This window comes from Platalea leucorodia (assembly GCF_965183815.1).
Source record: "Platalea leucorodia genome assembly, chromosome: 4".
Taxonomy (NCBI): Eukaryota; Metazoa; Chordata; class Aves; order Pelecaniformes; family Threskiornithidae; genus Platalea; species Platalea leucorodia.
The window spans coordinates 59,043,145-59,070,130 of record NC_138826.1 but is presented as its reverse complement, the minus strand read 5'-3'; the positions used below and the strand labels follow the sequence as shown (position 1 = coordinate 59,070,130).

The window sequence follows — 26,986 nt, the reverse complement described above, 5'->3', positions numbered from 1 at the left end:
CCCCCCCCCCCCGACCTTCTAACATCCCCCTCGAAAGCAGCCCTACCTTCCGTCTCTTTTCTTACTGCAGAGGCTCTAATGGCCTGGACCAACCCTCCCCCCACCCCCCCGGGTTTATCTCTTCTCTTTCTCTGCTGCAGACTGCTCATGGAATGATGGACAAGCTAAAGGTTGAGAAAATACAGTAAAATGCCTTTCTTATCCTGTAATGACCAAGGGGGAGGACACAGCCTGATAAAAATGACAAGCCAGAAGAATTGAGAGCCAGACCCTTCACCTGCCTGTCCCTCAGCGGACAGAAAACACTCGATAGACCTGCCGTGATTGCAACCGCTGCAAGCCTGCAAAGAAAGGAATTAAGTACTGAGCCAATTAGAGCTTCAAGTTTCTGGCCAAAGAAATGTCCTTCTGCTACCTGTGAAGAGATTAATTCAGAGACTTATAGGAGAAAAACCTGAAGCCGGCTGAACGTCAGGAGTTGGTGGAAAACACCTCTATAGCCTTGTTTTATGGCCAGAGGGCTTTGCTTAGCATCTGGCGTCTGCGTAATCCCACTGCAGTGATGGAGGCTCACATGACATATAGATCCAGCTGCTCACTTGGGCCTATCTCTATTTTCAGCCAGCTACTTTACTCCTCTGTTTTTATTGGCATGATTTTTGACAGGAACGACTAGTGCTGGATCAGCCATTTCCTGCCGGTGAGTGACCAAGAGGCAAACATTTCATTTGCTAAAGTGCCCCAAAGGCGGTCTAAGCTGCTCTGCAACAAAACACTGCCAGACCTGTGACACGGTGTGCTGCGAACAGAGCTCCATCCACCTTCCATTTAAATAAATCGAACCTGAAGAGGCCACAGGGACAGCCCGGTGGGGGAGATAACAGGCATAAGGCTTGCTGTACTCCTATGGCTGCTTGAAGTAAGCAGCACAGAAACATCCATGGATTTTCTGCTCTCCTTCCTTGCTCCTGAGTCCGGATGGAGACCGAAGGAGGGCACTTTCTGCCCCTTTAGGTCTGCCCTGCTCAGCCTCCCATCACCCTCGTGGCTGCCTCCAGCCCTGCTTGTCCAAATACCTCTTTCATCTCGGGTCTTCAGGTTCTGTAGCTGGTAGGAGAGGTAACACAAGCAAATCACGTCCGTCGGGTGGTCTCTGTATGAAAACGCAGCTCAGAGCTGGATGCAGCTACCGTGTGGTTTGGGGAAGGGGGGGCTGGGGGACCTGTGTCATGTCCCTGCCAGGTGGCTGGGGCTTGACTCCACAGCGTGTTAGCCCCCTGGATCAAATTGCCCTTTGCAGCATGCTGTGAAGACGTTTCAGACACCCCTCATAACTGTACTCCAGGCAGAGTGACGCAAAACATGCCCCCTCCACCGCACGTTCCAGATTAAAACCTCACACGAAACCCAGGTATCCCCAGTTCTTTTTAACAGAAAAAAAAACCCAGAGGCAAACCGCCACAATTAAAACAGGTTTAAAAATTTAAATATATACTATGTTCTGAAAGAGACAGGCAAGGAATCATTATATGCAATGCATTTGCCAACAAACGTGAGCAGGGAGCCAAGGTAAGGGTAAGGGAATGGACTGGCAGCAAAATCCTTGCTGTGTTACTGTGAATGCTAACAGCTAAGTCCCAGTGGAGCACTGTAGCCAAATGTACCTGAAGCTTTGGGGATATCCGAATGGATTGATCTTTCTTAATGGCTGCAATTCAGCCTAAATCCCTCCTTCTTTGCACAGCTAGAGTTAGAGGGGTGGGGATGCAGTCTGGGTTTGTCAGTTTGCACCTTTCTCCGAAATAAGACACACTCTAAGGAAGAGTTGATCCCCAGCAGTAAAGCAGGCTGGCTCTCCTCCCGTCTGACTCTAAGGCCCTAAAAATGGTTAAAGCCCATCTACTGCCAGAGGACTCTTGGGAAGCCGCAGTCACCGCACACAGCAATGCCCTGTTCAAGCAGGGATCCAGGGAAGGCTACGCCAATGGAGTCGGGCATCTCCATGCAGTTCAGGTTCCCATTTAAAAAATGTGTGATCTGGACAGGAAAGTTTCTGCTATCTGACCAGCCCTAAGATGGATACCTTCAGCAGAAGTGGAGTCACTAGGCTAGTCACAAATGCAAACATAGCCCTGTAGGGTCAAGTTTCACCTTTCTGAGGGCTTCATCTGAAGACCACCTCGGACCTGTAGAATTTTAAACCCCCAGTGATTTCTGTGCTGTAATCCCAAACAGCATCACTCACTGGTGGCTCCAGACACTGGGCCGCATCACGGCACGGTTCCCGATACAAAGTAGGTAAATGGCCAAGTGCACAACAGGCTTTTCCTAGGAAGGCAGGAACAAACTGGACACAACAGGTAAACTGGTCCCGGCAAGTGTTTGGCAAACAGAAGATCCAGCCCTGCTGCTAATACGGGTAATAAAGAGGAAGGACTACAGGTAACCAAAGTGGTTCAAGCCCTCAAGAGACCATGTGCAGGAAGAGCTGAAACCTTTCCACTGCAGCAGAAGAGGAAGGGACATGGGTCAACCTGTGTTGAGGACCTCAGCTCCTCCCACAGTGGCTCTGTAATGATTAGCTTCACCTTGGCAGCAGAGACTCACTTAACTCACGGCAAATAAAAGTTCTTCCTCCATCCACATATAGCAAAGCTGAAAGATCAGGGGGCTCAGAGGGACATGGCTTTGGGTCACTAGTTAGCAGCCATGCCACCCGTTTGCCGCAGTTTTCCTCAGCAGCATTACAAATAAGGCATTTCCCAAGTCAGCATTTATAATCTGACCATGACCAAAGCCTACCTTGGGGACTTCAGACAGCTCTATGTGCAACACCCATGGAGGAGGAGGGAAGGTGGCTCTGCTCTGGCTCCTCCTCCAGTATAAACCTTATCCCAGGACCAAATCTGCAGCAAGGCCCAGGAAGCCCAGCCTGCAAGGAGCAGCTGCTGGTGCTTCAGAGGAAGGTGTGGGGTGTGTGGGCGCAGAGAGCTGGAGCAGAGGCAGCTGTGGCTGAAAAGGGCTAGGGTGTGAGGCGCTCAACCCCCTCGGTTAGCAAGGTGTGTGAATGGGTTCTTGCTTTTTGCTTTCTGTGGTTTGTGTTGCTGGCTTCTGCAATGTAGACACCTTTGGTTTGTTGTGGGTTTATTTGTTCTTTGTTATGGGGTTTGTAGTGTGGGTTTTTTTTTTTCTATAACTAGATAACTAGAGATGAACTAGCAGCCTGTGAAGTGTGGGCAATTTAATACAGGACGCACGGGCTGTGCAGCTTGATCCACTTCTGTAGTAAGTATATTTGCCTCCTGCTAAGGTGTTTTAACCAAGGTCAGTGGAAATAAACACTATGGCCAGGCAGCTTGAGACAATTAACAGAAAACATAAAGAGAGCCAATTTGCCCAAGCTGGTCAGATCAGGAAACAGTCCTCGCAAGTCTGCGGCTCAGAGGAGGGAGACGTCTTTTGGCGGGAACTTCTGTAAATTCTCCCTCGGCTGATGCAAACCATCATGATCATACTGAAGTCAGGGAGAGACGCCGGTTGATCCTGGCTGCGTGCTTGGGGTATATGTGCCAAAGGATTTTGCTGAATTTATTTAGCATTCTGATTAAGATTTCTTTTTTTTTTTTTTTAATCTCCCTGCAACTAGTTCTTCTCCCGATATGTTTGATGATGTTAAAAAAGGGAATCTGCTTGTCCAGACACTATTTATCGTGTAGTTGCTGCAATACCTTTTTGCCAAAGAGCTGGAAACTACAAAGGTCCAAGTGAACACAGTGGATATCCACAGTGTGAGAGTAGTTCTCCACCAAGGTGAAAATCTGTCTGACAGGCTGAATAAGGGCACGTTTGCACTCTGAGTTAGCTGACAAAGGCTGGTAGTGGAACCCCCTGAAATCAAAAGGTGTTTCCTATAAATGCAGAGGCCTGTGTTAACATGGCCCAGTGCAGGGGGACAGTTTTAATTAAGCTGGATCTAGGAAGCCAGGGTGTTGGGTTTTTTTTCTCAGCTGAAAAGTGTTGTGGCTTCCTTGTGACCAGAGGACAGGAAAAGATTTTGCAGTAAAAAAAAAAATGTCGGCAACTGAGGCACCTCTTTTTGGCTTTATGATCACTGTGCAACCAGGCTTAGATGTTCTGGGAGCAAGTTCCATCAGCTCCTTTCCAGCCATGGTAGGTCCTGATATGGCAGACATCAGACCTATGACTGGTTCTTCGACCTAGCAGTGTTATTTTGGCAGCAGGCCCAGGGTTAAACATAACAAGAGTCATTTTCAGTCCTTGCTTTCCTGAAGGTCAGTGGCCCAAATGGTTGGATGTTTGTCTTAGCTGTTTCCGGACAAGGTCTGCATTTTGTAATGATAAGGGGAAATTCAGAGATCCTCGTGTTGGCAATCTCCCACTAACTCTAATTAGAAAGAGTGTTTTTCCTGAATAAGGATGTCAGGATTTGGTCATTGGCAATTTTTAATCATTTTGACTATTTTGAGTGGGGTGTTCTTTTGTTGTTGCTATAAAGGCTCACTGCTCCCTTTTACCTCCAGTCCATGATTTTCACAGGATAGCGCAGCTCATTCTTAGCATTAAGCCCAGCTGACCAGAATCGCCCATTGCCAGGTGAGACTTTGAGGTTCATTCGTCTGCTCAGGTCACATGGAAGAAGCAGTGTCCCTCTTAGCAATAAGCCTGGCTCACTCTGGCTTGCCAAATGCCTTCTGAGATGAGTCTTCTCCCCTCTAAAGCTCCCTCAAGAAGCTATCAGAGAGGTCAGCCACAAATTGGTCCCATTTTTTCTGCCAGACCTCTTTGGCCTTGGCTTTCTCATCTGGTAGCATGGCACTGTATCTGTGAGGAGGAGAAAAGTCAGTATCAGACAGGAGACAAGAGGGCAGCTCTTTCAAGATCAGTGGCCAAAATTAAAAGGCAGGGAGCAGCAACAGATTAACCCTTGCAGGACATACCTACACCGCACAGAGTAACAGCGTAAAGAGCTTGAGCTCCTGCCGGCTGTGCTTACGCTGGGACGAGGAGCATTGTGGCCATATCGACAGCTACCGAGTCCTGTGCCATGAGGACAAACAGCTCAGTCTGCATAAGCTACGGATTTGCTAGGTGGCACCCAGTGACTAGTACAGAAGAGGCAGCGCTGCTGTTGCTTTCGGATGTCCCCTGGGCTTGGTCCAAGTCGGTAGGAAATAAGAGTATTTGTTGTGTCCTTGGCCACGTGGGGACTTGGGATTGGCATGAGGACTGGCACAGGATTTGGCAAACAGTCAAGAGTCTAGGAATGTACAGAAAGACCCTGGGCACCATATCCAAACTATTTTGGGACATTGAGAGCTGTCCAGATAAACAGAAAAAGCAGTTAAACATACCCAAACTACATGCTGGTAGATTGTTTTCCTGTGTTCCCCCAGTGGGCCATGGCAAACACCACAGCAAGTCAGATTTCGGCAGAAATAAGACAACTGATACAAAACCACAACATTTCTTCCATACCCAGAACCAGATGCTGGAGGCAAGTTCGCAAAGGATGGAAAAGGAGGAATAAACCGAGACACTGAGTTAGAGAAAGGCACTCAAGGGCACGGGCAGAGGAGCCTCTGGGGTCCCTGTGTCTTGCCCTTGCCTCCAAGGAGACACACAGAGGGGACTTTGGATTAATGGAAGCCCAGTTCATGTGGCAGAGGAGACTCTGGGGCCAAAACCCAAATACAGCGGGTTTCCAGGGAGCAAGCTGATAGTCCCCTTAGCATTACTATGGCTAGATGAGAGAGGTGAAGAACTTACTTTATGGAGTTGAGTGCAAGTTGTTTTAAGGTCCTCAGGTCAGCATTCATCCCTCCGATGGCCATGAACACCTCGTAGAAGTCATAGGAGACACCCTTTGCCCCGAAGATAGGGGGATCATCAGGGCTGATCACAACGGGGTGCCCTTCAGCAATCAGGGTGGCTGCGGGGTGGCTCCGCAAGTCAGCTACCAACAGCAGGACCTCAGTGGGGAAGGGTGGAAGACAACACGACGTTGGGTTATTGCTGTAGCTGTGTTTGCGTTACAGCACCCATCACACCACGTACCTGCTATAGCTGCCTGTGTCAGCAGGTAGTCATCAGGGAGGAAGAGCCTCCAGAGGGCTGTTCAGAGCATGTTAGGTGTTCTGCTCTGAACTGGTGCAGGAGGAGCCTGCTTGTCTCCACTGACTATACAAAGAGATTGGTTTCTTAAATTAATCACCTAAATCAAGGCCAGTGGGGTGAATAACTTCTGCTTATTTATAACAATTTGACCGTGAGCGTTTCAGGAACAAGCTTTTGGTAATGTATTCGCCATGACACTTATCCCAGGGCATCTGGAGCTGGTATCAGGGTTCTCTCCCTCAAGGCTCACAGTGGTACCTCTATCCCAGAGCATCCTTTCTGCTGCGCCCAGGGGACAATGCACACCATGCTAATGTGTTGCAAAAGAGTTCCCCCTGGTTGTGATTCTATAAAACTAAAAGATTTCCAGTTACAATCCCAGTTTATCAGCCTCTGGCCCTCCTGGCTTTGAAGTATTTTCCATTATGTTTCCTTGGGCACCTCCCTGGCTCTGGGCCTCATCTCCACTAGCGAGGACTGCCTTCCCAGGTTGCTCTGGACAGGAATTTAAATGATTTTGAGCTGACTGGTATTACAAGCCTTTATATATACACAGCGTGTGTCTATGTGGCAGACCGCAGCGTAATGTGGTGCAAAGGAAACTGAGCCAGCCCGGGTGCAACAAAACATCTAGCTGTCCCCCAGCTCCCTGCTGCTTCTAGCTGTTACGGTAAATCCCATTCCAGTGTCCCAGTCCCAAGACCTAAGCTTTTCCCAACATACCTGGTTGGAGATGGGACAGACTTCTACAGGAATATCCCTCTTCAGAGACAAATTTTTGGCTACTGGATGTTTAATGAGGGCAAGTCCATGGCCAATCCGGCTGGTATTCAGAAGCAGTGCATCCAGCACGTTATTGTCTACAGAGGTGCCCTGCCAGTCTGAGCAAAGACAGGTAAGAATCACTGCAGTGTTGTGAGGAAATATATCTTCTCAAACTGCTAGATGGTCTTGTTAATAAATGTCTCAGTTGCAAGGTGAGAGGGTTGCTCATGCTCTGACTTCCCACTTTGCATTTTCAGTGAAACAGGGATCCACATCTGCCCAGGAGATTGCCCAGCATAGAGATACCCACTCATCTCACCTGGCTTTAGATGTCCACAGTATTGCTCTCACAGCTAAGCTAATCATGCTGGTCTCCATTCATAGTCAATGGAGAAAAGTAATAATTTCTGGGGAGTAGCCTGTGCATTAGGATGAGATGTATTGTGCCTTAGAAGTGCTTGTTACTGTCCGTGGCCATAAAGGGAGCCTAGGGTAACTAGTTCAGATGTAGACATCTTCTCTGTAGATGTCAACATGCAACAAGCATGACACACAAGTTAGACACAACTGTCATGCATGGTTAGGATAAATCCCACCCATATGGACTGAATAATGTATTGCCAATAATCATACATTTCCCCAGGACTGAAGGGTAATGATCAGTTACTTTGAGCGTATTCAGTTGACTTGAGGCTGGCTCAGACATTCCTTCACCTTAAAATGTAAAATAATGGTCGAGGAATTCTGCTGCCGCTGTGGATGGGAGGTGAGTGCTGCTCCGAGGAGGAAATGGCTACCAGCAATCACTCTTGCAGCATGACTCCATGTTACAGACAGGGCAAAGATGCTGAGCAACATGAGACGCCTACAGTCAAGAGCAGGGAGCAGGTAGGGGAGGAGCCGTGTAGAAATGCTACAGCAGCAAGATGATACGGGGAGAAGCACAGGGAAAACCAATTATATAGATGTGTACACACACACACATCATCGTGATACAGCCAGACTTGTTTCTTCTGTGCTTTGCAAGACTTCACCTCTTGCATCTGCAAGCAGTAACAGGCCTTGAGTCCTCGTGCTTACCAGTCTCCCCAGCATGGAAAAAGTATGGCAAGTTGACCCCCAGGGAATACGGGATGGTCAGAGCATCCTTCAGGTCCCATAAAGAATGACCTTCATCCTCATCACCAACCTGGGAAAAAGAGGAAAGGTATTTTTGAACATGCTCTGGAAGATGGTGGGACTTACAGCTGTATATCACTGACGTGCCAACTGTACTGAAATTACAGCGCTGTGGGGTAGGGAGCTGATTCTTTCAGGGGATTTTGTTAATTGCCCTTAACAAAATCCTTAGCTGGAGAATTTGCGTTTCATTTACACTTATTTCAGTACAGCAGCAGAGGATCTGGCTCTGGTATAAAACATATGGTGTATTATACATGTAGTTATATCGCACCTCTAGGGGTTAACGCGAAGCCACGGAAGGAATATGGTTACCAGGTCGAAGCCTGCCAGGGTGTCTGGGAAGTGGGCTCTGAGTGCCATGGCAGTGACGATGGCTTCTTTAATCTGGGAAACGTTCAGCATCCTAAAAAGCAAGAGAGAGAGAGAGCAGTGCAGAGGCTCACTCCCACGGGCCTGCCTTCTTCGGGTTTGAGTTGTGAAACAGGGCCCCTGGGGGTACTTCCAAAATGCAAGTTGCTCCTGAATCTGACAAGCGGCCTCAAGTCTCCAGTGTAACAGCAGTAGAAAATTGACATTATGAACGGAAACCCCTGAAAGACCAGGAAATGCCTGGCTAGACCCTGCTGCCACTTGAGTTGAGGCATGCTTGTCTAAGACTCACTGGCTTTCCCATCTACCAAGCAGGGAACACAACAGCATGGAGAGAAAATGTTTAAATTTTTTTTTTTTTTTTTCTCTCAACTGTTTTGCTGGGAGGTGGGACCGTAGCTGCATTTCAAGAGAGAAAAGAAATTTGGATTTCTTCCAGCCCTATCAGACTTAAACATCACAGTGCATTTTGCAGACAGACTCTGTCCATACCCAAGCTGGCCAGGGGCAAGCCAGATCTGAACTGGAAACGGCATCGTGCCGAGCCGGAGTGAGTAAGTGCTGCTGAGAGGTCTGTTATATTTGCTCAGGATCACCTCGCATGACTTCATGGCAACTGGCTGACTTGGAGAGCAGCCTTGTGCCTGCCTGCGAACAGCAGCACGAACATACCGTACAAAGGCTGCTGGAAGAAGAGCGTTTGCAGGGTCCCACAAGGACCTTTGCAATTCTGAGTGCCCATACTCGGGCACTGCTCTCACTGCTTCAGCTTCTGCAGAGAGGAGGAGTATGTCCAGGCTCGGGAAGACAGCACGCACGGCTTGGACACGCACACACACAAGCAGCCCTCCCCTTGCTCATTCCTGCACCCTGGGCTCACAGTAGCTTGTCTTGCCGGCACACGCCATGAGCAAACCCTGGTCACTTCGCACATACGCAGACTTATATAGATGACTTCTCATCCTCAGCCTTTTACACGTGCCAGGGAATGCTTTGGGAGTCAACACCCCAGGTCTGACGATGCACGCAGGCATTGCTAACCAACTGTGGCGCTTCAGCCCAGCCCTCAGCATCGCTTCTCCTGGCCTGGAGCCCTCTCTCCCCGCCTCCCCCGTAGCACAGCCAGCCACGCACAGCCGCTCTTAGCCCTGCTCAGCCTCTACCTGTGCGCTGTAAATATAATCTTGGCTCCAAGAAAGTCAGGGTGCTCCTTCACGAACTGCCTGGTCACTTCCCGATAGGTTGCCACGGACCACGATTTATTGTGCCGGGTGCCATCCAGTTCGTACACCTGCAGGACAAAAAGCACATGGCAAGCAGAAGTTGGAAGAGGGGTTTTATTGGAGGGGAGGAGAAATGAACTGAAGAAAACCTTGGGTAGAAGCAATGTGCTGTGGTCCTGGCAACAGGGCAGAAAAAAGCAGTTAAATCTGTGCAGAACATTTTCTTCTTGAAGCCTTTACCAGCTGGCAAGAACCAAGGAGTGGTTTTCCTCCCTCGTATGTGATACAAGAAACAAGTTTCTCCATGTTCAGACATGGCAAGCAAGTGCCCTTGAGTACCCAGAGGAGACCATGACCTCTTACTCATGTCTGTATCAAATGCTGGAGCGCTTTGTCCAGCCGTCTGGCGGCTCACACACACTCTGTGCCTTGCGGTGGCAGTCTGTCAGCCAAGGCAGCCCCAAGGCATGCGAGGGCTGAGCTCCATAAGCTACCAGCTGAGCTGGGCTTCTGCTCCCCTCTGCCAGAGGTTTGCTCTGTGACCTTGAGTCGGTCATTCTTGCCACGGTTTCCCAGTTCTGGCTGCAAACTGGGAAAAATAATCCTTTTGGCATGCTCTGTCTCATCAACTTACTTTGTGATTTCCTCGCTACCAGGCCTATATGCAGGGCTTTTGCCCTGATTTCAGCAGGGACATAGACCCTGCGCTCCCTGGTTGATACTAATCCACAAAGGCTCAGCCTGGAGTCGCTCGCAAACAGCGGCTGAAATCACTCTGTCCGTTCTGTTCTTATCCTTCTCACCTTTCTTTTCTCCTTCATCCTTCTCCTCTACCCTTTAACTGGTCCACTCCCCCTTCTCACTTGCCCTCCGGCGCTGCCCTTGCAGCGATGCCCCTCGCTAAGCCCCTGCGCCCCGTCACGCTGTGGCGTCCCCCTTGCAGGCACCAGGAGCTGTGGGTCGGCTGCAGACACTCAGAGGGAATTTTCCCCTGCTGCAGCCCATGGGAATGTGAGACTTTACACAGCTGAATTTGCAAACACAGCTGGGTTTGGGGGGCTTTTCCACAATGTTTGCTGTTTCGCACTAAATCCCGACTTTCATTTACTTTACTTCAGGGGCCGCTTCTGGCGGGCTTTGCTGCAAGGCGAGCTTTTGCAGAGTGTCAGCGCTGTTGTCCAAGCCTTGTAGAGGATCTTCAGGCACACAAGCATCTCGCTATTCCCGTCACACCCTGCTCACCTCGACTTTCACGGCGAAGCATTTCCCTTCCCTCTCATCCCGGCTCCAGCCTAGCTGGTGCTTCGCCGCCTGCGCTGCCCATCGGGGCTGGCAGCCCAGCGCACCCCCAGCTCCTCGCAGCCCTTGCAGCGCTACCTGGGCTGCAGGCAGCCCGCCTGCCTGCACCTCGCTGCGTGCCGAGCTGCCGGCTGCGAGCAAGCCCGGGGGCTCTGGAGGCTCCCAGGCCTGGAGCCAGCATTAGGGGCTGGATGGGAAGCAAATCCTCCCTGCCAAGCCTCTCTTCAAAAGACATTACAACTGTGTCTAAAGGCTGCCGGTAAATGCAGGGTATTTTCCAGTCAGGCCCACGCACTCGTATCATCGCAGATACTCTTGGCCAGGAAACCTGTGTGACCGGGGGGGATGCCAGCACTTGCGCTGTCTCACAGCACAGGAATTTTGACATTGCTGTTGTTTTCTCTTTCCAGGTACCCCAAAGACAGATGGTGACTGGGTTCAGAGCAACTAGCTCATGACCACCCCCCAGCAAAGTAAGATACATACAAGCTTTTTGGTCTTCTCCCCCTCCTTTTTTTTTTTTCTTTTCAGTATACCCTCCTCATCGCAGGCACGATAGAGTGCCAGCCTGCAGCCCTGACACTGAGCACTATTTTCTTATGGGGCCAGCCTGAGCGGCAACAGGGTTAGCAGCGCCGCTCCCCAGCTGTTGGAGGGGAGGCATGCACAAAGCCAGATCAGCCTCCAAATTTGTCACAGCACCTGCCTGTCTGCTGACAGGGTGGCTGCGGAGGCCTGCCCAGCAGCAGCGGTGGTTGCTGGGGCACAGACATTCATCTGCAGCTGGCTGGGTCCCACCAGCCATTGCATGCAAGGGCAATGATTTAAGGAAGTTGCTGGCAGGCCACCGGTGGGACGTCAGCATGGCTGCTCTGTCCGCTGGATGCCGTGGTGCCAGCAGCAAGCTGCTACCTGCGTTCCCATGCACAACCCGCCACCACCACCTGGTCCTTCAGGTGCTGCCGGATGGACATTGCACGGCAGCTTCTTTCCCGTTGCAATGGACTGTTAAGACCATGGAGGCAGGTGGTGTAGCGAGAAGCAGCGGCCCTGGTTTGTTTGTTTTGATAAGGCATCTGCCTCTCTGACAGAGCTCTCACCCCACACTGCCCTGCTTGGAGTGCGTCTGGAGAGCTGTATGGAAAAGGTGTGCCTGCAGTGTCAAAACTGCCACCGGGAAAGTGGGAACCGGTATAGTTGAAGAAGGGTGGCGGCGTCTGCTGGTGCTTGGGAAGGCATTGGGGCAGCCTGGGATTGTAGGACAATCTCACTGGCTCTGGGTGACACGCAGGGAGAAATGCCTAAACTATTACCAACAGATTTTAGTGTTAGTGGCAATGAAAGGAGCAGTTCATACTTCACATACATAGCCAAAATTTCAGGTTGTCTGCAAAGTGTGGAAGACTCTGCTTTGCCAATTGGTTTACTAGCCTCTTCAGAGAAATCATTCTGAAATAAGCTGTGGATTTAAAATAACGTAACTATTCCAGAAAAAGTCTCTGTTCAAGGCAGGAAATTGTTCCAGAAGAGCTGCCACAGAACAGGTGATTCTGGCGCAGGCAAAGCTGAGATACATCTTCCCAACCAGCAAGACTTCGACACAGCTCCCAGCCAGACTGTACAATGCAGTTTTTTGCTGTTGCCACGGTACGTATCTTCCTTAACCATTAAGAACAAAGTATCTCTCCTTTCAAGCCCTTGCCTATGCAAATCTCCAACAAAGAAAGACCTTTGAATATGATCAAGGTTTTCCAGCATCCTTAGAACGGCAGGTATGCAAACATCCAAAAACTAAATTCAAGATAGGACTTGAGAAAAGTTATAGAGAAATAAGGATTTAAAAGAATAACTAGAGAAGCCAAAAAGTACGTACCGGAGGCAGGATAGCTCTTATCTCGACATACTGTATGTTATCTTCATAGAGCTCCAGCAGCCCCTGGTAGAAATAGGCCTTGAACACAGGTGCATAGCAGATAAGTCCAGAGGCAATGAGAAAGACTTCTTCAAATCTTTTCCAAATGAAAGCCTGAGAAGGGTAGGCCAGCTCAGGGGCATCCGTCACCAGGGTCAAGTTTCTCAGCAAGCTGTAGAAAAGGGTGAGGGAAAGAGGAAGAATGAGAAGAACAAACAAGTCAACTGGCTTTCAGCATGCCAAAAGCCGTCGGCTGGCAGCTGGGTGTTCAGTGCAGGAAGAAACAGGATTCCTCCAAGATCGGTGTGAGTTTTATTGTCCGAGACCAAGCTTTGTGGACGTGACACTCTCTCACCCACATGCTCCGGGGTGCAGCAGCGCCCAGCTGTGCTGAAAGAGGCACGTGTTCTTCGGGCAGGACCACGAAAAGGTGCAAAACTGCTCCTGCCACAATAGGGGCCCAATGTCTAACTCGGAACCTGTTGGCGCTGCAATACACGTGAGCGTAACAACGACTGGTGCAACTAAGAAGCATTCAGGTCGTTTTTCTGCTACCTATATTTACTCTTCCAATGGCTGGTACAGATAATAGCTGACAGGTAAAAAGTCACATGCTACATCTTGAGCTACAAGCAGGGTAAGACTAGGTGTTCAAAACCTGCCCCTTCCTTTTTTGAGGGCAAAATCTTGAGGAGTAATAGAGTTACAAAAGGAAGTATGATGATTTTATATCATAAGAATTGCACTCTGCTACCCAGGGGTATCCTTAATCTGAAAGTAGGCTAGTACATCACTCCTGCAGACAATATATTCTCCCAAACATCTTCAATGCATGTAAAAAGTTATGACACACGGCCCTCTGTTCACCACCTAAAGGCAGCCAGATTCTCCAGGAGATGCCATGTACTGGGCCACCATCAACCTGTTTACTAAGCCTGTAACTTGCCCTGGTACCTTTGTGTTGTCAAAATATGTCACCTAATATAAGCAGGGGGAAAATGATTGTGGATCAGAAATCCTTTCCCCCCAAGTGTAACAAACCTGATATCCTGCCTGCCTTGAGATAACTTCTTCAGATTTGTCTGCTGGGAAACAACTGATAAGAATCGCAGGTCCTGGCTTTTCCTTAGCGGGACAGAAACGTATTTATTTCCTCCATAGACTCAGCTGGCCTCTAAGCCTCTTTCAGAAATCCAGAGAGGCGGCGGGTAGTTTTATCAAGCAGAGTTTAAGGGAGCCAATAATTGCAAGATTATCTAGTTGCGGGTGACAGCTTGCATTTAGGACAGGGCGAGCGTCTGTGCGGCAGTGCTGTCCTCTGACAAGCCGGTAGCCTTCATCCCGCCCGAAGCCTTGCCTCTGGCAACAGCTCTTCTCCCTCCGCTGGTGGCCACCTGAAGAAGGGTTTGTAATACGTTTCTCAGGCTGGTAGGCAAAGTCTGAATGGCAATACAGGGGTGATTAACTTCATTCCTGAGCGGACAAACTGAAGCCATCGCAGCAAGCTACAGAGCCGGCTGCTTGCAGGCAGGTGGGCTTACCAGTCTGGCCAGGCCTGATGCTTATCTAGTGTCAGGGGCTAAGCAGGTTGAGATAGAAATACCTTCAACCGTGCTTCATCTTTCATCCAAGTATACTGTTTCCCCTCAATAACAGCTACTGATCTTTAATAATGTTTCATGTTTGATGTCTTGCCCCCCATCCTCGTGCAGCGCTCTGCTCTGTTATATGGGAGATGTGGGTTTGATTTGTGCTCTTATTATCTTCTTCCAGGAGACTTCTGTGGATGGAATTAAAAACCTCCCTCCTACAGACCTAAAATGTGATCTGGTCCAAACTCATGAACTAAGACATCCTGGGCAGGGACATCCCTTTTGAATCCCTCCATCCTGCACATAAGATGGAACCCATTCCCCCAGCATCTGCCTGCTGTTTCATTCTCTAAGGACCCTCTTCCAGTGGCTGCAGTTTCATTTCTTCTTCACTCTGTTAAATTCTTTGCCGGGAACAATTTTAGAAGTAAAACTGTACATAAAGAGACGCTCATACCATATTAAGGATGAGATTTTAAATGCTCAACAGTCAGGAAAATTCAGAGTTAAGGTTTCCACAGCAACTTTGGCTCTGCCCTCCTGTGCATTACAATAGGGGCTTTGGTGCCATTATCACAGGACACTGGGCAACCCCAGCTACTGTTCAGTAATCCATGCAACCAAACAGACCCAGCTGGACCATGGCTGGGGCGGGCAGCATTTTGGGCGGGCAGTGGGGAGCATGCAGGAGCGGGAAACACCGTAGCATCACCCTAGAAACCAGGAATGCGGGAGCCAGGGGCATCTTGAAAGCGCTGATCCAGCTGCCGGAGAAGAGAGGGTGTGCAGCAGCTCTGCGGGAAGGGGAGAGGAGGTTTCGTGTGGGAAGAGCTGGAGAAAGCAGACTCATCCGCTCCTCTCCTGGCCTCAGCCCTGGCCGAAGGGCAGCTTCCCTCCAGCCCCGCTCGCCGGCGGAGAGCACCTGCCTGAAGCTGAGAGCCGAGCGGGGCCGTTCCCACCAGCCCTGCAAGCACCGAGGAAGAAACCTCCCCGTGGATCAAAAGGCCGTGCAAGCCCGTTCTCGCCACCCCACGCAGCTTCATTTCAGATAAGGAGGGGCGGTTAGTCGGGCTCCCACCGCTTTCTCCCCTTGTCCTGTGAGAACTCGGCTCCTCCAGCAACGAGCGCACACGGGGCTCCCCTCCCTGCCTTTAAATCTAGCTGTACAAACTTGTGGTTGTTTACTTAGCCTGTGCTCTTGGGCTACAAAAAGCAATAAATCCCCACACCACCCTGCTCCTAAAAGCACATAAATCAAATCATACTTTTTTTTATAATCCCCTTCGCTTTGAGACTGATTATTGATCCCTATAACTGTTGAAGATTTATTGCGTAATAGTGATCCATCCTTGATAACTGGATAATCTCCTAAGGGTTCAGGGGCTTTTGCCATCAGTAGCTCATGCAGATGAAGAAAAGCTTCATAAACACATTTTTTGCTTCTTTTCTGGAATGGGCCCTCGCCAGTGATCAGGTGCAGACTACAAATAGCCTTCCATGTCATGTCATATATGCACTGAACAATGCTATTGCAATGCATATGCCCAAAGGGGCACAGCTAAAACGACCAGCTAAGGATTATTTATTTTCAACTGTGGTTTTGCTTTCTCTTTTCCTGTTTTTTTTTTTCCCCCTAACTGTTTTGCGTTCTTGCGCTATATAATGCAAAGCGAACAGGTTTTTTGCCTCGTTTTTAAAGGGATTCTTTTTCCTGCTTCTTTTTCTGTTCTCGATGGGTAATTATACCCCTCTCCACACCATAGTATCTGAATGTCTTCCAGTGGTGCATTAAATAGTGTGACTAACATCTGTCACATGTGGTTCATTCGCTTTCTCTTTCTCTCGTCCCCTCTCCTTCTCCCCAAGGGGTGACTTGTAGAGGGAGCGGAGTGCTTTGTTTCTATAGTGGATTTTTATTCTTTTTTTTTTTTTCCTTCTAATGCACACACTGCCCTATTTTTCCGTGAGATAAGGCAGTTGGAGGACATGGAGGGGAAGGTGATGGCGGTCCAGGCAGCCGCTAGCGCCCAGGGGAGTTGTCCCTGCAGCCTCGGCCATGGTGTCAGCTCCCTCACAGATGACTTCATCCTGGTGATAGAGAGCTCCGCTGGGCCGCCGGAGCTGCGCTGCTGGGCACGGCCCTAATCCTCGGGCTGCTGGGGGCGGGGGGGGTGTGTGCGGTGGTATTTTACAAATATCTGGAATGTCAGCACTATTTCCCTAAATATCTAGGGGCATGCTCTTGCTTTAGAGACGGTGGCCATTATGTTGCATCTTGAGGAAAAAAATGGCATTCTCCTCTATCGTAATTGATTGTGAAGTAAATAAGTGATGATTACTTTTTCTTTTAAGTCTCAAAGCAAAATTCCCTTCCTTTCTCTGTCTCTTGGCCTGTGGTCTCCTGACTCCTGTAATAGCATCCTTTTGGAAGCTTACCAGTAACAGAATACTCCAGGGTCTTGGCCCATACGATGTGTGTTTTGAATAGGAATGATTAAACCTTCTTTTGAGGGAAACAAACAAAAAGACTTCCTTCCAAAACACACGCACACACATATGTATATGTATGCATATGTACCTAAAAATGCAAACAGCAAAAATGTAATGCAGATACCTCTCTTCCTCATCCTTTCCTGGTCAGGAATGCAGTAAGGTGAAAGAGGCGCAGCCTCTTGGAAACATTTCCATTGTTCCCTTCACATTTGCTGATCCACCGTGTCTTGCATGAGAGCCCTTCCCGCTGCCATATTCCCTTGACACTTCCTTGAAACCTCCCAACTATCCATCCGTTCCTTCCTCTGACATCTGCTTTCTCTCAGCTTGTCAGTGCTCAAGGGCAAAGAGGAGTGCAGGAAAGAGGTAGCCTGGGATGCACATGTTCAAGAGACTGGGAGAGTTTCCAGAAACTGAGAAGCAGAACAGATTGGGGCCTATTCCTGGCTAGAGACCTATTTCCAGGCGGCCAAAAAACATTCCTAACCCCTAGACTAGTACCCAGGGATTAGATGAAAATAGGAGGGGAAGCGCCTCAATGTGGCTGTTGTTCATGTGTTTGCACATTATGTGCAATGACTCCTCTGCAATTTTGTGAAGATGAGCACAGAAGGGCAAGAAATGAAGGAAAACATACTCAAATGAGTAAGTCTGAGCACCCAGGATGTGAGAGATCCAAGTTTGTACTTGGCTCTGGCAGGCATTTGCTGAGGAAAATCACTTCATTGGTCTCTGCCTCGGTTTCTCCTCTGCCCTTGGGGAGACCCTTGTAGTGGGGTCTGTCTTCTGTCCCTGTGCAGTGCCTGCCACTCTGGAGTCCTGATCTGACTTGTGGCTACTAGATGTTGTCGGACAACTAATACAAAAGAATAGGAATGTGATAACACCGCCTCTGAAAAGAAGTCATGTTCCCAAACAGGACCATAGGGAACCAACCAGTGCACAGCTCCACCCTCCTAGGTGTATAGGGTGCCGTGGTCTCTAGCCTCAGCCAGAAAGAGATGTCACGCTACGGAAATACAACCAAAAACAAATACAAAAAAGAGTTGCTCCTGAGATGGTTCTGGAATACCCAGTGCAAATGCTTGGGCTTTAAGGAAGTGAAGCTGTTTCAAAATCCAGTCTCATTATTTATGGGTCCCCTGGTGGGGTTGAAGAGAGCTGGTGCCATGGTCTTTCACTCATCGTGACCCCCAGTAGAAATGGAAGGGAGCTAATGGGGAACCAGTTTTCTCGTTGGAAGACATAGATAAGTGATTTCTCACTGGATCTTATTTCTTCCATCACATGTCAAGGCAGTTGAGTCTCAGGGTATAAAAGGTCAAGAGCCCTGGGTCTGGCACTACCTTCTCCTTCTCTTCTGGAAGTGCTCAAACTTCTGCAGGAGAGGGGCAGTGGGTGCCCCGGAGAGTCAGCTCCCTCTGCCCTGCCCCTTGCTGTTGTTGGGGAGGGAAGGCAATACCATGCCAAAGGTCTGGCAGCTCCTCAGCTTCCCAACGTGACCTCCTTCCCAGATCTGTAGGGCACAGATCCAGACAGCTTCCATGTGAAGGGGATACCAGCTCCGTAAGTGTTAATAGGTCTCTATTTAAAAGCACGCACCCTCACTGAAGACCACTACTGTAAAAAACATGAAGTTTCACTTAGGAAATGCTGTAATTAGGATCATCTGCATCACCTTAATCCAGCCTTCTCCTCATGTGTTGGTATGACAATACTGTCTTTAATTACATGACACCCCATACTATTTTTTTCTGCAGGACCCCAGCCCCCTGGAGCGCCACGGATGGTAGTGCCCTCTGAATGGATCACTACTCAATATTTTCCTTTGTCCTCATCACTCAGTGACTGACTTCATGCATTATTTAGCATGCTCTCTCCAGCCCCCTGCACGTCACGCAGAACTACATGCTCTTCCTCCGGCCTTTTCGGCAGGACTTTGTCCCAGGATCAATGGCCCCTGGCTGGGGAGATAGGGCTCCCTCTTCCTGCGGCCACCGGCTGGAGGGGGAGCCAGGCTATTCCCGCCCACCTGTAAGTGATTAAATGGTAGGTGGCTGCTGAGCAGCCAACTAACACCTGGTCCTGATAAAAGTCTGCCAGCAGTTAAGGTAGAAGCTGCCTGCAGGGAAGAGAGCTCCTGCAAGAGAGTGAGTGATGCCTTGGGGAGCCATCTGAGGTGTGAGCTCCTGGACTGCTATAGGAGGCCTCACCTGTGAGGGGAGAAGCTTTGTTAGCAGGAGCATGCTGAGGGGGGAGTGCTACCAGGCAGAGGACTTGTGTGTAGGGTTCATTGGCTCTGCCAATGCCCAGGCTGAGACCTAAGCCCTTGGCTGAGGGTAGGAGGGCAAGTCACAGTTTCTGGTGCCTGAGGGTCCTGTTGGGAATGAGTGCCCCATGCTTCAGTGTGGTGGGTATTAGTGGGGTTTCAGAGAGCCCTCAGAAAACAAGGATGGTGTTCGGAGGGGGAGGTTGGGTTGGGTTTTCTTTTGGGCTGCTTTGTGTTTTTTGTTTTGTTTTGTTTTTTTGCTAGTGCACTAACAGAAGTAGTTTGCCCAGCTTCTTGCTTCTGAATCAAGACAATGACTTCACAAATGACTTCTCTGCTGTTGGGGAGAGCCCGTTCCTCAGCTACCCCACTTCTTCATCCTGTTCCTGGGTACCTCAGTGGATGAGGCAAGGTCTTCTGCCATGCATCCCTGTCCCATGCTGGGAGCACATCCAGCCTGGGTGCTGAGGAGAGGTGGGGGCAGGTCACAGAAACCTACTTAAGCCACTGTCTTCAACACAGCTGTGCAAAGGAACAGAGTGAGGGTGCACAGAAAACTCCAATTTTCATGGTCTCTAACTCTGGTGTACTTAATGCTGCAGCCTTCAAGTTCTTATATTGCTATTTGATTGTTCTATGTATGCAGCCCTAAACAGATTTCCCACACTTTCAGAGCAGCAAGCAAATGGGAAAGTTGGACCAGGATGATCCTGTCAGCTACACAATGCTCTCATGAAGTACTGGCAGGCTTGCAACTCCTCTTCACTCACCTGCTATCGAACTCGGTCACGTTGTGCAGCTCTTTCCGGTAAGTCTCCAGCAAAACCCACTGGGAGCACTGGGCTGGCACTGGGTGAGGAGGGTGAGGCTTGGAAAAGCGAAAACGAACGGTGCCCGTGTGGGTGAAGCAGATGTAGCAGTCGGGGAGGTAAGTGGCATTGTACACCAGCCATTCCACACTCAGGATGGCATAGTCATGCAGGTGTAAGACAGCACCTGGAGGGAATAAAAGTATATCCTAATGAGACAAGGCAGCTGAAAAGAAGGAACAGAGTTTTAATGTGATAATAGTTTGAGTTTGCCCATCCCGAGGCATCTGGAAATGCTTCTAGATGGCTGCAAGTGACCTCTCCCAGCAGAGAGACGGAGTGGCTGCTCTGCCTCCCCCATGCCGGGGGATGTGGCCCCCTCCACATCAAATGCGGGGCAGGCAGAGCGTGACAGCTCCCTGGGAGCAGAGGGAGGGGGGAAATCAATAGGGAGCTCTGCTTCTCCACTGGGATGGAAAATGCTCCGAGTTATTAAAGGTCTTTCAGACAGACTTTGCTGTGAGCTGGCTCAGGCCCCACTGATTTAAAGAGGAACTCGCACAGTAGGCAGCAGTTTACAAGGCATACTAGCTGAGTGGCAGACCTGAAGCGAGCCTCTGTATCTAAGCTGTTTGAACCCCAGCCTCAATGTTTGTATCTATCTAGTCTGTGTCTCTTCTTTCATCTCTTTGAAACTCTGGCGTACACAAAAATCCCAGACCATGACATACCGGGGAATTGCACTCAGATGCAGAAATACCATCTACTTCTATCCCTTATCAAAAGCATGCTCACTTACATCGTACATCTGTTGCTGGCCAACACGAAGGGCCTTTGGGATGCTCTGTTATTGTGCAGTACGTTGGCAACTCCCAGTCTTCCTGGCATAGGAAGCGTCCTCTGTGTGCTCAGCCCATCCTTTTGTTTTGCTAGAATTTCTCCTTTCACAGAGACTTCTTACGTTATTCGTGCCTGAACTAAACTTCACCTTTGTTAGGGGAAGATACTGTGAGAGCTGAAGTCTTACAGATATGTATTTTATTAGCCTAGGGGAGACCTCATAGTCAAAATAGCTTTGATGCCCTTAGGGGTAAAGGGAGAACATGAGTAAGAGGAACAAAACAAAAGACTGGTACGCATGTGACATTAGACAAACTTCAAGACTATAATCTATAGTGGACTAATCTAATATAGACTATAATGTCTATAATCTCTCACTACAGAGGGTCTGAGCTGAGCAACTGTGGTTACTGCTCTCACCAGAGCTAGTGTGCCAGAATGGGCGCGCCACAGCTGTCTAGATCTGACCTTCCTCTCGCTGGCAATGCCACCCTCTTTCCTATGTGCGCAGCAATAGAAATTACAATAGTGCTTGAAACAACAGTAATTCCCCAGGGGCTCTGATCAAGACTGAGGCCTCTAAGACTAGGTACTACTCAAGCAGTTAGAAGGATGTGATCTTGGCCCTAAAAGCTTATAGCTCTTGCAAAGATTCTGAGAACCCATTTTAGCATCTCCTGGATCGAAAACTTTTGTTTGTTTTTGTTTGTTTGTTTGTTTTGATTCCTCCTTGGTATCAAAGATCCCCACTGAAGAGGGGGGGGTTACTTTTAAGTTCCTTACTATTCAGTTCAGCAATGAAAGGGTAATGGCAACAGATTAGGATGCTGCAAGCCAGGGATCCTCATCCCACACCAGAGGCTGGGAGGGAGAAGCTGGGAACTGAGGAAGATGGCTCTTATCCATGGGCCACATGGGCCACAGCCTTGCAAGTGAAAAATGCTTCTGTGGAGAAGTTGACTCCCAAATCTTCCAAAGCAGGCCACCAACTTGTTTCCAGGCAGCCACATGGGCAAGGCCATGAGACTCTGCATCCAAAGAGGGACTGCCTGGAAGGGTGGACATAGTGTTCAGAGTCACAGGGGTATTGGCAATGTCTGCTGCAACTGTCTCATATCTTCAGTTAAGGAAGGCACCTTTTTCAAATGCGTCCTTACTGAGTGAGAGATGCAGAGGGAGAAACCAGTCAGTTAGGAGTCAAGGCCTTCCTCCTGTCATCATCTCAACCTCCTGCTCTCTGCTGAACTGTCAGTGGCTCAGGGACCTGGAGACACCAGGCCTCCTGCTATACAACCTAGGCAGCTTGGATTTCTACTTGCCTAAAAATATATTTTCCTCCTTTCCATGACAAACCAGAGTACTGAGCTTTCAAATGCTGCTGTGTCCCAGCTGCTTGTCAGAGGATGCACAGGGTGACATGGTGAAGGTATGGGACAATCTCATGCCGTTATCTAACCTAGAATGTTCCAAATGCCTTAAAAACTGTGTGCACTGCAGAGTGCAGAAGCCCCTTTTGGTATAGGGCATGGCAGCCCATTAGCACATAGCTTGCTGCACGACAGGGGAGAAACGATATCTCTAAACTAAAGACGAGGAGAAATGCCTGCTCTTATAAGCAGAGATCTCCTATAAGTGCACAGAACAGAACCTGATTAAGAAAGACTAAGTGAGAGAATATGTTTTTATATCATATTGAGAATATGTTTTTATATCATATTCTGCAGGTCACATCAACACAGGTTTTGACTTCCATTCAATAAGTAAAAAAAACTTGCAGTGTTGGCGGTAGCACCTTCCTCCTCTAGTGCCCCCAGACTTTCCAGTAGACTTCCAGGCCTGCTGCAGAATCACCCATACAAAAACTTATTGGGGGATTCAGCACTTTTGACTACGAAGTGGGCTAAGGGAAGGTTGGTAGCATGTCTGTGGTATGTGTGGAAAAAGGAAAGGCCCTGGCTGGAACACGCTGAACAAATGAGAGTGCCTGTGATGTCTTGTTGTCTTTGCTTCCTCTGCCCTTTCTCCACACTTGAAAGGCTGAAGGATCCATATTGTAAGTTTATAGCAATGCTACAATTGCTGGAAACGTGTATTCATCCAATCCATCCCACTCTTCCTCTTCCCCCCCTGCCCCGTCCCCAAGCTCAGAGGCAGGGCTCTTCCTGCAACCCAGCGAGCACGATTTACAGCTCTCAAAGCTCGCCTGCTACCAAAGGTCTGCCACATCTCCTCATGCTTTGTCCCAGCTCTAGCATAGAAAGGAAAAGGCGAGAGGAGGATGACTAAGATGAGCAACCCTTAGGCCAAGCCTACCTTTCGGCATGCGCTTTAAGATGCTGAACACTGTGCTCTGATCAATGAGGCCTTTTGCCTGAAAGAAGTGCATGCTTGGAGGAAACTGTCCCGTAGTCATGGCTGTTGCCACCTCCTCATTCTTGAGGCTTACAAGCTTTGTACTGAGCTGCTCTTCCTGTCTACTCAGCACCAGATTGCCACCAGTCTCATGGGCTTTCTCCTCCTGCATTAGGGAGTCCCGGTCCTTCCAGAGTGGGGTGGTAAGGCAGAGGGAAGCCAAATTCAGGAGAAGGTATGCCAACCTTATGCCTTGCCCAGATGGAGGTTTCATCTTAGCACTGCACCTGAGGGGGGAATAACAGAAAATTGGAGCACTAGCACAGGTCAGAAGGTGACATCTTAGCAATGACCTACTGGCATGTTAAACTGCTGGCCCATCCTGCAGAAGTAGTGGGTTAATTGGATGTTCAGTACTGGGGGAGCATCTGGTACCTGCATCCCCTGTATTTAGGACTGTGCGTTCACGCACTCCCCATGACGCTGTCTGCACACAGCAAGACTGTGTGCAGGGTGGAGAGGAGATGTTGCTCCCTGGATCAGGCTGGCAGCACATCACACAGACCTGCAATCTGGCAAAGGTCTTGCCCTGGAATGGGGGAGTGGTGAGGTCAGGACTCTGGCTTGCAAGCTGGGATGGACCCCCTGCAGAAGAAGGGGTGCTGGTGACAAGGTGCCGGCCGTGCTGCCAGCATCCCAGGGAGGGAAGCAGGGGCCCATAGCACTTGAGGTGCTTTTGTTTTTTGCTTGAGCTAATCAGATCCTGATTCCTTACAGTCAAGACCTTGTTGCACCCCTATAGTATATTCCAGCTATCAGAGGGGTTAATTTATGGGCAGAAAACCCCTGGCTTCCCCTGCAGTGACAGAGGTGTGTCTCTTCCTTGCAATCCCAGCAGAAAGAGGACAGAAAGGAGACCACAGAAGTAGTAAGAGATCACAGGAGACGGGCACATGTGAACTCGGAGAACTCTGCCCTTCCCAAAAAAAGCACAGCTGCAATATAATCCTTCAACACCAGGCTTTAGTGACCCTCTACACCAGTCCCTCCAGACCAAAGCAGGCTGGAGAAAGGCTCAACATTTTGAAATGGTCCCCTGTGAATTACATAGTAAGTCCCTGTTTGCGTATGTGTTTTCTGCTTCCTCCACCCGTGGTGCCTCCAGCCCCTCAGCCTCTGCCCCACCAGTGGGTCCCAGGAGACGAAGATGTGCTGGGGGAGCAATCTGCTGGGAACAGAGCAGGGGGGTAGATGCAGCCCCATGTCAGGCCTGGCTCTGAACTTAGTAAAAGAAACATCCTAGAAGGCACTATCTTATCCCTGGTGAGACTGACTCACTTACTGTTAACTTTCCTCCTCCTTGCATCCAGAGCTCATCCAGCTGCTGCCCGAGAGAGAGCAGGGAACAGTTATCTCTCTTGCAAGCCAGCACTGTCCCAGCAAAGATAAAGCGGCAGGATCCGTCCTGGCGGTGCAGAGCGAGGCACTCGCAGGCGCAGACAGTTCCTCTTCCTGTGCTGTCGCTCTGGCTTGCTCAGCTTTTATTTATCCCCGTCCCTACCGCTTCATGAATATATAAAGAGGAGGAGGAGGCAGGGGAGGTTATGAGAAAGCAGGACACAGGCGCCTAGGCAGGCAGCTGAAGGGAACTCGGCTGGGAACCAAGGGGGGCCAAAACAGCGGGGTCATCTAAGGGAACCCCTCCAGCTCCTGCACAGGATAGAGGTGGGCTCTTTAACCCGTCATTGCCTGCCTGCGAGGCGATCAGGGGCTTGTCTGTGCAGCCCTTCCCCATACCCTGATACGCATATGCAGCTTTTCAATATCCTGGAAGAAACGTGTAGGCACGTGTTCCCTGTACAGGGAAACTTTTGAGCCCCGCTCAGGCTGTCCCAAGAATACACGTGGGCTTGGGTATCTAATCTGATGTAGAACACTGTGTATTTAATGCCAACAACACTGCAAACTCTACTTACTAATGGGTTTTTCTCCGAGAAAACAGTAATTTGGGAAAGTAGTTTTACATGATTTTGCCCACTGTTTGCCAGCTGTGTGAACTAGGCAGACGTCGATCCAACCAGCCACACCGGGGCTGCATTGGGCACACAGGGCTAAACTTGCTCCTGGGGACTAAATCAGGTGGAGGTGGGTACAGTCTGATTTTATTAAAAAAAAATCACAGCAAATATTGTAATTTCACCATTTTATTTTGCACAGTTGAATGGACTGAGTTTTAAAGTTATTTAAAGCAGATGTTACATAAACAGCTTCCAGTGGAGAACAAAGTCCATTTGGTTTAATTTAATCAAAATTTGAACGATTTTAATTCTTTTTAATAAAAAAAGAAAGATCTCGTAAGACAAGAGCTATTGAAAACAACCCACAGCAGTCACAAAGCCCGTTTTCGAGAAAGTAGAATCTGGCCAATAATATGTTAAATTTCATTAGCTGGCACCACTGCAACAGATTGAAAGCAGGGTGGAGAGGCCCCCCTGAATATCTCAGCTGGACACTCGCCAGCTTTCCCTCTTCTCCTGGTCCCTTCACCCTGTGCTGTCACCAAGATTAGTCCCAGCATTCACGCAGGGATCAGCCAGGATGCCCCAGTGCTCTCTGAGCCCCAGCTGGGGCAGCATGTCTGGAGGGCGGCTGCGGCCCCTTGCCCGCTCCTCGGCAGGATGGGGTTTTTCTGGAGTCCCGAGGTGATCCTGCTCCCAAAGGGAGATCAGAGGAGCGGAAAGACGACCCAGCTATGCAACGGTCTGCATAGCTGATGAAAGCAATCCAAGGAGGTATGGGGAGAGACTGCAAAGGGAAGTCTGTGGAGTAGAAAAGGGATGGTTCAGCAAGGACAAGCATTCTGCCTACAAATACCTTCAAGGGAACAATACAAGCAAGGGAAGGGATTTGCTCTAATTATCTTGGAGTAGTAAAGCCTGGCATTAGCACCATAAAACTGAATTCAGGCTAGGCAGTTCGAAAGCCATCTCTGCAGCGAGAAATTGGGCGCTAGAGACAGGTTCCCAGGGAGGAGCATCGAGAGGGGTTAAAACGCTGTGCAAAGGACCTCAAATAGCAGCTCAGAGCCAGGCAGGGGTCTTGGAAATGCCTGCCAGAGTGCCTCAGAGATTTGCAGCACTGGTTCATCCCATCAAATCGAGTTTGAAAAACAAAACCAAAGTCCAGTGCTACAACACTTCTTTAATGGGACTTTTCCATGTAAGCAATTGCAGCCATGGCCAGGAGAGTGCTGTACAGATGTTGCAAGGGTTGTGCCAGGAAATAAGAAGGTGTTTGAGATGCTTTTCTCTCTGTTAAAATGTGGTCTACGCTCTGAAAACAAAAATCATGGGGGGCCAGCACTGGTGAAATAAGACCACAGCTGCTTTTAGGCAGGACCTGTCTGGCCATGGAGGGTGGAAGGAGGGAGAACAGGACAACCCCACGCCAGGGTATGGTTGCCACCAGCCAGGAGCCCGGTTTGTGGGAGGACCTGGGTTCCTCTAGTGCCTGCAGGCATTCACAGCTCTGGCTTCAGACCTCCTGAGGAACCAAAGCATGGTATAGGAAGACTTGTCCCGTATAAAGGACCAACAAGGAATGTTACGGGGGTCATTTCCACACCGACGCATCTCTTAGCTAGTTTGAATTCTTGCTGAGAAGTGAGTAGCCTGGCTGGAGGTTGTGTAATAGCTCTGTGTGTCTGTCTACAAGACCGCGATTGCAGTTCCTGTCCAGTCTTGACT

The 26,986-nt window shown here is 49.4% G+C and overlaps 1 protein-coding gene across 2 annotated transcripts; it reads right to left on the bottom strand.

Annotated features, from left to right (window-relative positions):
- Positions 1 to 1,915: 1,915 nt before the first annotated feature.
- ADA2 (adenosine deaminase 2) lies at positions 1,916 to 24,740 on the bottom strand. 2 transcript variants are annotated; one of them, XM_082309707.1, is made up of 10 exons: positions 24,583 to 24,740; positions 23,202 to 23,527; positions 20,010 to 20,235; positions 12,847 to 13,057; positions 9,615 to 9,742; positions 8,395 to 8,485; positions 7,981 to 8,089; positions 6,859 to 7,016; positions 5,788 to 5,990; positions 1,916 to 4,842 (listed from the first exon to the last, which is right to left on the bottom strand). In XM_082309707.1, the coding sequence occupies exons 2-10, from the start codon at positions 23,512 to 23,514 to the stop codon at positions 4,734 to 4,736; spliced, it is 1,548 nt and encodes a 515-aa protein (XP_082165833.1). In that variant the 5' UTR covers positions 23,515 to 23,527; positions 24,583 to 24,740; the 3' UTR covers positions 1,916 to 4,733. The 2 variants fall into 2 exon arrangements, 1 of the variants encoding a protein (XP_082165833.1); XR_014227941.1 differs by lacking the exon at positions 1,916 to 4,842 and having other exon boundaries at positions 5,964 to 5,990; positions 6,076 to 7,016.
- Between the last annotated feature and the right edge of the window lie 2,246 nt (positions 24,741 to 26,986).